This window comes from Frieseomelitta varia, unplaced genomic scaffold (assembly GCF_011392965.1).
Source record: "Frieseomelitta varia isolate USP_RPSP 00005682 unplaced genomic scaffold, Fvar_1.2 scaffold_977, whole genome shotgun sequence".
Lineage (NCBI taxonomy): Eukaryota > Metazoa > Arthropoda > Insecta > Hymenoptera > Apidae > Frieseomelitta > Frieseomelitta varia.
The window spans coordinates 23,383-33,254 of NW_025110786.1; the positions used below are offsets into that span (position 1 = coordinate 23,383).

At 35.1% G+C, this 9,872-nt stretch overlaps 1 protein-coding gene and 1 long non-coding RNA gene across 4 annotated transcripts; one reads left to right on the plus strand and one right to left on the minus strand.

The window, feature by feature from the left end:
• Positions 1-5,925: 5,925 nt before the first annotated feature.
• Positions 5,926-9,637, minus strand: LOC122538273 (glutathione-specific gamma-glutamylcyclotransferase 1). 2 transcript variants are annotated; one of them, XM_043672216.1, is made up of 5 exons: positions 9,310-9,637; positions 8,423-9,000; positions 7,189-7,224; positions 6,767-7,029; positions 5,926-6,674 (listed from the first exon to the last, which is right to left on the minus strand). In XM_043672216.1, the coding sequence occupies exons 2-5, from the start codon at positions 8,582-8,584 to the stop codon at positions 6,401-6,403; spliced, it is 735 nt and encodes a 244-aa protein (XP_043528151.1). In that variant the 5' UTR covers positions 8,585-9,000; positions 9,310-9,637; the 3' UTR covers positions 5,926-6,400. The 2 variants fall into 2 exon arrangements, with proteins under 2 accessions (XP_043528151.1, XP_043528150.1); XM_043672215.1 differs by having other exon boundaries at positions 8,423-9,637.
• LOC122538277 lies at positions 7,028-8,065 on the plus strand. 2 transcript variants are annotated; one of them, XR_006308823.1, is made up of 2 exons: positions 7,028-7,672; positions 7,773-8,065. It is a non-coding gene; the product is annotated as an uncharacterized LOC122538277 (long non-coding RNA). The 2 variants fall into 2 exon arrangements; XR_006308822.1 differs by having other exon boundaries at positions 7,787-8,065.
• Positions 9,638-9,872: the final 235 nt, after the last annotated feature.

Genomic DNA, 9,872 nt, shown 5'->3' on the forward strand with positions numbered 1-9,872 from the left:
ATATAAATGGAACAACTCGGTATCACTGGATAGAAATTATTGAGTTATACTTAAATACATGCTTAGAACTGAGAAAATATTGCAATTTTGGGACAAAAAATTTCGTGGCACGTCATTCCAGCGCATGAAATTAAGGATGAACAAAAATATGAGAAAATGTATATATAAATGGAACAACTCAATATTACTGGATAGAAATTATTGAGTTATACTTAAATACATGCTTAGAACTGAGAAAATATTGCAATTTTGAGACAAAAAATTCTCGACGCACGTCATTCCAGCGTATGAGATTAAGGATGAACAAAAATGTAAGAAAATGTATATATAAATGGAATATTACTGGATAGAAATTATTGAGTTATACTTAAACACATGCTTAGAACTGAGAAAATATTGCAATTTTCAGGACAAAAAAATTCTCGACGCACGTTATTCCAGCGCATGAGACTAAGGATGAACAAAAATATAAGAAAATGTATATATAAATGGAACAACTCAATATTACTGGATAGAAATTATTGAGTTATACTTAGAACCGAGATAATATTGCAATTTTAGGACAAAAAATTGCGTGGCACGTCATTTCAGCGCATAAGATTAAGGATGAACAAGATTATAAGAAAATGAATATATAAATGGAACAATAACGGAGATACGGAGATCTCGTTGCGCGGTCGAGGTGATCGTTCCGACGAAGTTTTCACATTAGCTTTAGAAATCGCGAATTGTCAATCGAGCCTGGACGACAGCCTTGACCGTATTCTGATTTCAATGGTCGTTGAAACGAACGTAGAGAACATGTACGTTTGCGTAATTGAACATAAAACGTTCGCAAATGCATGGATTCACGTGTAATGAAGAGGATGCGCAAGCTAACGCGACCAAGCTCGCTTGTGGCCAGAAGAGAAAGGATTTTACTTGATAAAACGAGCGGACCGCAAAAGGAGGAGGCTGGCTACCGCTTTATTGCCAGCCACCGGTCTCACGTTCGGTAAAAACCGAACTCGCTCTTACTCCACGATACGATGAATAATTGATTCGTAGTTTCACTCTTTCGTGTATTACGCAACGACAAGGGGGTTGTAATTTAATTACTTACGGATAATCGATGTAGAGCATTATCCGTGGCGTTTTAAATCGTCCCGCTGTAAAACAACGTTCATCGATCGGTGAGATTTTTTTTTCACTTTTGCAGCCGGCTTTCTTTTTCATTTTGATTAGTTGAAAATGTACTTTCCTCTTTGACGAAACATCTTTCAACTCGCCACTTAGGAGACAAAGGTGTCTCATGTTAAAAAATCTCACGAAACGTGAATGTTCTTTTTGAACTGAAGGTTTTTAGAAGGATAGTATTAGGATTAGCTTGAGATGATACCAGAGTTAGCGATTTTGGGACAAGTTATAAAATATAATTTACATATATTTTATATAAAATATAATTTTAATATATAATTTACAATATAAAATACAATTTATATATATTAGTTATAAAATATAATTTACATATATTTTACATAAAATATAATTTTAATATATAATTTACAATATAAAATACAATTTATATATATTAGTTATAAAATATAATTTACATATATTTTACATAAAATATAATTTTAATATATAATTTACAATATAAAATACAATTTATATATATTAGTTATAAAATATAATTTACATATATTTTACATAAAATATAATTTTAATATATAATTTATAATTTATAATTTTAAAATATAATTCACATAATTAAATATATTATGTGATACCAGGATTAGCGATTTTGGGACAAGTTATAAAATATACTTTTAACTTAGTTGATTAAATATCTTACTAATTACATACTCGTTGAAATATCTTAATTATACTTTGTAACTTGTAATTCTTTGTGACTTTATAATTTTACACTTACGGTAACGTAATCGAATGACTTCCGACTCGTTTTATCAAAGAATATTTCGCAAGGGGGCAATTTGCAACTTCGTATTGCGTTCACTCGCGTTGCAGATTGTAGTTTGTATTTTTTTTTTTTTGGAGGAAGGAATTACGTCGCGATAATAACTTTTTTTAGTCACGAGTACTTGACACAATAACGTGACGGAAATCACACCACACCGACGGTAAAATGTGTCGTGCTTTACGCCTTTTAAACCGGCCCACGGTCTCGCCACTGTTTTTTTTTTCCCCCCCGCCTTTTTTAATATCAATCACTTTTCAGAAAAACGCGGGAAAATATACAACGGTGGCACTGGCGTTTATTTCATTGTTGCGGCAATCCAGCGACCATGAAGAGCCAAGGAAACGACATTATTGTTCAATACTGCATAAAAATGATCGGTGCACGACATTGGGAATATTTTGTTACGTGTAACCAATGAAACTTTCTAATATTATTGCGCATTTTATTGTTCGAGACTGAAATGCAGTAGATATTGTACAGTAAGTTCGTGCGGACGGTGTCGTATCGAAATTCTTCGTGGGTGGTTCAAATTGATGCACGCTCCGAATATTTGTCGTGCACGATAGAAAAGAAAAGAAACACGCGTTTAATAACCGTGACGAACAATATAACCGTATTCGACTTTTCCGCACGAAAGCGAGCTCATGGAAACCACTGGCGAACGGAAAATACAGTGGGGTGCAAAATTGAGTCAATAACAAAAATTTTTAAGAAACATATTTTTCATTGTTAAATGAAGTGTAAAGACATGACAATAAACTTGACCATCTGATTCTTTATAGTTTTAGGAAACTGAAGTTATTATTTAACTCTTGAGATTAGGTTTCTTCCTGACTGAAAAAGTTAAAAAACGTAGAATCAATTTTGCATCAGAATTAATTTTTTCATATTCAGATTTACCAGCTTTATCATACCTTAATATTTTGTCCATAAGCCATTTGCTTAGATAATAGCTCTAATACGTCTTGGCACACTTTCAAACAGTCTTGAGCAGAAATCAGGTGGCATTTGATTCCACTGTTCTATAACACGAGTATGTAGTTCCATTACTGAGCTAGGAGGAGATATATACATATATACTCATATAAAAAACATATGTTGTGGAGGTGTATGATGGAAGATGGTGTTGGCCCATTGCACAAAATTGAAGGGATTATGAATCAATATATGTATAAAGACATTTTAAAAGAATATTTGCCAAATTGTATGTAAGATATGCCCTTCGTTGTAGAAGAAATCGTTTTTCAACATGATCCGTACCCGAAACATACAGCGAAAAGTGTAACTAATTAGCTGACTACTCAAGCATTTTCAATTTTAGATTGGCCTGCACGAAGCCCCGACCTAAACCCCATCGAAAATCTATGGGGTATATTGAAAAAAAAATTCTAAACGCATACAAATCTTCATCTGGCTCAGTAATGGAACTACATGCTCGTGTTATAGAACAGTGGAATCAAATGCCACCTGATTTCTGCTCAAGACTGTTTGAAAGTGTGCCAAGACGTATTAGAGCTATTATCTCAGCAAATGGCTTATGGACAAAATATTAAGGTATGGTAAATCTGACTGTGAAAAAATTAATTCTGGTGCAAAATTGATTCTATGTTTTTTAATTTTTTCAGTCAGGAAGAAACCTAATCTTAAGAGTTAAAAGATAGCTTCAGTTTCCTAAAACTGTAAAGAATCAGATAGTCAAGTTTATTTTCATGTTTTTACACTTTATTTAACAATAAAAAATTTTTGTTATTGGCTCAATTTTGCACCCCACTGTATGTTTTCGACGCGAATAAATTTCCAGCCTCTCTCTTCTTTCTTCCGACAAAATAACCAGAAGGTCCTGCATTCTGTACACGTTTAGAATGAAACGGTCAAGCGTTTTCTTTGAATACATCGTTCATAACTCGTTTTGCAGATTCTGAAACTCGCTTGCTGGAACATTGTGCTGGAACCTGGAACGTGGAAAACGACAAGGAGACTTTTTAAATTGTCCACGAGGTACATTAATGGAATTACAGGACAGCATACACGTAGCCAGGAGTAACGTTATCCCTGAGATACCTGGCTGGCTTTATCGTCACGATGCGTGACGAACGTTCGTTTACGTACATACGTTCCGTAAGGAGCTCTTCTCCAGCTCTTCCTCCCTACGCTCCCTGTCGGATTGTCCACCAAACCAAGGACTGTACGAACCGCGTTAAAACTATCGTACAACTCTAGAACTTCAAGTGGTTCTTGAAACTCTTCTTGAACAGGCGTTACGTCGATTACGTTCGTCCATTCACAACGTTACGTTGTTCTTTCACGTTGTAATTGTACTGCCCTTCTCTTCATTGATCTCCTTCGTGCAGTCGTCGCAAAACACAATCGTAGGCAAACGTTTTCCAACTTGTCGAAAGAACTTTACGCTTGGTTCATTTTACTCCTTGGATCATTTCGTTCTATGGACATTATAATGGTGAAAATTCGCAAATTTCTTGAAATAGAGACATTTTATATTTTCGATCATTTCATTCGATAATTACTAGTAGAAGTGAGCATATATTTATTTAGACATGTACATACGTTTAGATGTTTGAAACTGAAGAGACGTAACGTTACTATAGTCCGACGTTCTTGATCAGATTGATTATTTGTAAGAGCCTCGAGTGATTTTCGGGCTACTTATTTCGAAAAAGAAACGACGAATTCTGTGTGTAATAAATTGGTCAGAATCCGCACGAGGAAGTTAACAACTCGTACAGGAGCCAACTCGAGCGTGCACCTCATACACGCTTCGTTTCGCTGAAATAATAACGAAGATCTTCGAGGCTCACCACGTCGTCACGGCGTAACCAGGAATTCCATGCTCCCTTTTCCTTGTATCTTCTACCGAAAATTATGAAAATCATGTGTCAGTAACGCGTGCAGACGTTTCCTTTAATTAGTTTATCCTTTCACAAGTAATTTTCGTTGATTGCAAATCACAGTTCCACGATCTTTGTACATGGTAATACACGAGTGTGCCTGTAAAGACGATGTTGAGAACATTTTGAAAGGTGAATGCGCTATATATTGTCCGATTGAATCAGATGTAGAATTAGAGCTGAAACGTAACATAAAGTATTTTCTAGATTGTATGGAAATTACTTCAAATTACCCAAAAATAAAGTCATTGTATGAAATAATGGCAATTGAAAGTTCAACCAGCGTTCCATATCCAGGAGTATATTCATTTCTGTTGCACGTTTATACATTGATCTTTTAAAATATTGCATATAAATATCACTCCTTATGTCGCGCAATGACATATGTCTATCAAACCTAACCCAAATCTCGTTTGCACGGTTAGTTGTTAACTTATAATTCTGTCGACACATACTAAATGCTAATTTATAAGTCTGTGACGTGTAATACTAATTTATGTAGAAAGTAATTATATCACAGTCAAACGTTAAATTGGTCGTCTCTTAAGAATAGATATGCAAATAAGAAAGCGTTTAATTCAATAATTTTCGATACAGATGTAACATTATTCATATTTTCTGATTTTAATTCCTATTACCTGTGGCGCTGCAGTGCAAAACCTGTTCAAATCGATATGGTAGAATGTGACATGAAAATGGTATGAGGGTCAGATGATCTCCAAGCATGGATACAGACGATGTATATGACATGGAACACGAAAAGAAAAGCATTAAATGTCCAATCATAGTCGAGGTATACCTCTAATTAGTCAATATACATGGAAATAACAATTATTATCAAGAGTTGATGAAGTAACTTGTGCAATTATCAACGATGCATAATTGTAGATTCCTATATATCATCTGTAGGTGTTTTTTTTACATTTCGGATGGTATATCATTCCTGTTTTATCGACTTAGCTCTAATTTCATCTTTTTTTTTAGATAGCGCAGTAAATTTCTGTTTTCCAAATAGAAGAAATGTTTAAGATTTAGAAATACATAAAACTACATATGGGATTTAGAAAAAGAAGCGTACCGTAATATATTTAATCATTGTTTTTTTATAAATAAAAATTTTGCAAGTTCAAATACAAAATTTTTCATCTTAACTTACAATTTATAAATAAGGAATGCACCATATTTGTATTCTCCCCAAATTAAGGCACAATTTTCTTTAAAAGAATATAATTTTAAATATCCAGCACATTCAAAAATGAAAATACGATATTCAAATGTGCAAATACATTTTAAAATACTAAAATATCAAAATACAGTTTTGTTTGTGCTTGAAGTACGTTCGTACGAAGATTAGTCTATAATATTTAGCTACTCAATATGTACATTGATCTCGAAACGAACGTATTTACATAAATATCTATAAAGAATATTATCTATATTATTGTTGTTAATTATATAAAACCTTGCTTTTTGACAATCCCGCATGATTGCAGATGTCCAGGCATTCGATAAATATTAATGTAAAAAATGCGGATTACATTTTGAGGCAACGCATAGTCTTATCAGGTACTTGAAGAGTGAATTGGAAAGAATTTTTCCTAAGATTTTTAGTGGCGTTACTGGTAACCACGTCGTGATCCTCATCCTTGCCATCGATGTCGTCGAGGTCGATACTGAAGTCTCGGTCGCCCATTAGCGTATCCAGACACATATTCATTTCCTTTATTCTCGAACGTACCAATACTTCCAGCTTGTACAAATGTTCATCGTGAGCTTCTGGTAGATAACGATGCATAAACTCAGCTAATCTGTTCGTGACACACGGAACACAATGTAAAGGACAGCATAACTCAACAATTTAAAAATATAACCGAATGACGTTACTCGCGCTAAAACGAACCGTAAAAGATATTCGACGTTGTGTCCATTTGGGCCGGAGCATTCGGAAATTTGCTTAGCGATAATATGAAGCGGCGCTTCGCCGAGCCAATGTTCATTTTTATTAGTAGCTATGTATGTTATGACCGGGATACTCCTGTTCCCTTCGCGAGTATGAAACGTAGTAATTGTCGACACATATCCCCCCAAAGTACATTCGCGACTTTCCAAGTAAGGCAACGCTGCGCTATCTTGAACTTGGAATGCTCGTCCGTAAACAACACCCTGTTGACAAAGAAAAAAATGCGTGTATTACAAAACGAAAGTACCTAATGTAACAAATAATTACTGAAGGCTTAACGCATAATCCGCAGATTAAATAACAAGAAAAATGTGGTAATTTGTAAATGCCGATATTAAGTCAAGTTTCACAGCGGTGATCACCTCTTTTTCTTCGACCAACGTCGCCACTCGTCCAGGCTGCAACAAAAATAGGGCGACAAATGACTAAACGAACAACTTATGTGTAACATCGATTGCGGAGGGAATAAAAGAAGCAGCGAGTCTTTTTATTATACGATAGAATGATATAAATTACGTGCATACAAAGCGAATACAAAGAAGAAAATTACGTGCTCGCGAAAGATATCAGTTTCTGCGAGTTGATTTCACGTTAAATGACAGGCAACTGCAACACGGGATCAAGAAAAATTCTTGCCTTGATAAATCTTGTCTATATGATGCGAAAATAAATGCAATGGATTATAAAATAAAGCCGAGAATGATGGTCAAAAATAGTCGAATGTGTAACGAGGGGGATATTTTATATTTGTCAGATGATATTGTTGCATTCAATTGGAGAAATTAGAGCGGCCAGCTAGTCAGGTGAAACTGTATCCGATTTTCATCAGTCTTAATGGAGACATCCGTAAGTACTTATTGGGGCGTACACGTTCCTCCACAAATATTACGCTGTGCCGGATATTTAAGAGAATTGCCCTTTATTAAATATTTCTTACTCTTCTTAGAACTCTCAGTTTAGATCATCGAAACAGCGAGATAAATTTCCTCTGAGGAAACGGGAAAGATAACGCGTAGATAATCTTCGAACTGGAAATACGTATTTTTAATTTCCGATGCGTATCTGTCGTAAATATGTTCATTGGTCGAACAAAAACCGATGTGGACGACTGCCAAAGTTTTGTGAAAGAATACACGTGGCGAATGGCGCGCAAGAATAAGAAAATCAAAGATATAAATAGAACAGAGACGGAGATTGTATATTAAAAAAAAAAAAATTCGATCCATCGTTGAATTCTATTCAAAGTCAAAATGATTTGAGCAGATCGACGTGAATATTCGCAATGAAATGTTTCGAAACAACACTACACTGCATCAGCGTGTTTCGGAACAAATTACTTTATTATATTTATAATATTTATAATTATATAATATTTTAATATTTTGTAAATCTCAATGTATTTCTAAATATTTACGTTTGCAGTTGTTTCACCATGTAAAACGATTAACATTAACTTCGAATTGTGTGATTGTTTCTCGCGTCACGTTACAGACTGAAATATGTGTACACTCCGAAGAAAAAACATAGATATTTCTGAGAAACTTGGGCTATCCGGTGAAGGAAAAAACAGATGGGACTTACCACCGGACCACTTACTTTTTCTGCTGTGCCACGATGAGTTATGTTCCCTTGCCAAAATCTTCGGCTGAATCCCTTAATGTGTCCTACGGCGCTTCGTTTGTACTTGAAACCAGGGTACCAACACAACGATCCATATCCAAATACCCACAGAGAATTGTTGTTGCTTCTAGCTTCCATTTTGAGAAATTGTAAAGAGAAACGTAGCCAATGTTCTTTCTTCAAATCGTCGATCAATTCTACTTTTGTATTTCTTCGAATGTAGCATATCTCCTCGAATTTTATTTGTATATTCCTCCTGCTTTCGGTTCCAAGCAAGCAAATATCTCGATTCTATTTAAAAATAATCTTGCAAAAGCAATTTCCACTTGCTACTCGACTTTTTTTGCTTTCTGCGCAAATGCATTTACCTCAATTTGCTCGTATAACTCTTTGAGCGAATAACTGATCAATTTCAGGTGCCATTTACGCTTAAAACAATCTCGACGTTCGAAATCTTTACGTTCTTGTATTAGATATTATCAGTTGAATATTATCTCAGACGAGGAACGAACAGTTAAAAGGAACATCCGTCGTTGTTTCTTCTCTTTCATCATCTGAAGTTACAACGTGAAATAATCAATTTGACAAGCGACACACGTGGTTCCACCGTGCTTTTGCCCCAATGACTGGTGTGTACTTTAAAGCTCGTTGTTAAGAAACTCACTCCCACCCCAACATTCTAATTCACGTACTCCCACTTTCGCTTGGTGATTTTACAGGATTATTATCCTATTCATCTGGCCAATCATTATATATCTGTTCTTCTTTTCGTCGTCCACGCGGTACTTTTCCAACACTCCCTCGGCCATTTCTCAAATATCAGAACTTATCCATATAAATCTTGAATATTTGCAGTCAATTACCTTTATGGTCAATTAATCTTCCAGATGTTCGTCGAGACTTTACTTGGCCGATTCTCTCTTCGAGGGATCGTCGATGAGCTGATAATTTGGCGATCAATTTTTGCGACCTTCGAACGTGTAGAAATCTTTGAACTAATTGACTTGCTTTTTGTGAAAGTTTCATTGGAATTTTTGCGATTTAAGTTGACGACAGACATTGACGAATTTGGAAGGCCTGACTGCAACGTATACACTTTGCGGTTACTTGACCGAGACTGCCGGTTGTCGGGCGTATACACTTGTAAAAAGAGATAGCACTATCTTGAGGCGAAGAGGCGAAGAGGTATAAGCAAGCGCTATTAGAGAGAAAGAGAGAGAGTACAGCACGAGGAGCGAATAGCAGAACGGATGAGGCGGATGATGAAATAGAAGTGTGGATTGACGTGACAACTATATACGTCCAAATCGTACAAATACTTAAAGTGCATATTTATGTAGTAGTTATCTGTTACACAAACTATAAGTAACGAATATGATTAGCACACAGTTAACTAATGTTTCGATGTGTAAAAATCATGAAAAAA

What these genes read in the sequence shown, in the direction of transcription:
- LOC122538273 (XM_043672216.1), bottom strand. Translation starts at nt 8,584, where the DNA reads ATGGAAGCTAGAAGCAACAACAATTCTCTGTGGGTATTTGGATATGGA. An exon ending in CGTTGGTCGAAGAAAAAGAG is followed by an intron (nt 7,030 to 7,188) that starts GTGATCACCGCT and finishes CTTTGTCAACAG; the next exon opens with GGTGTTGTTTACGGACGAGC. An exon ending in AACGTCGAATATCTTTTACG is followed by an intron (nt 6,675 to 6,766) that starts GTTCGTTTTAGC and finishes TGTCACGAACAG; the next exon opens with ATTAGCTGAGTTTATGCATC.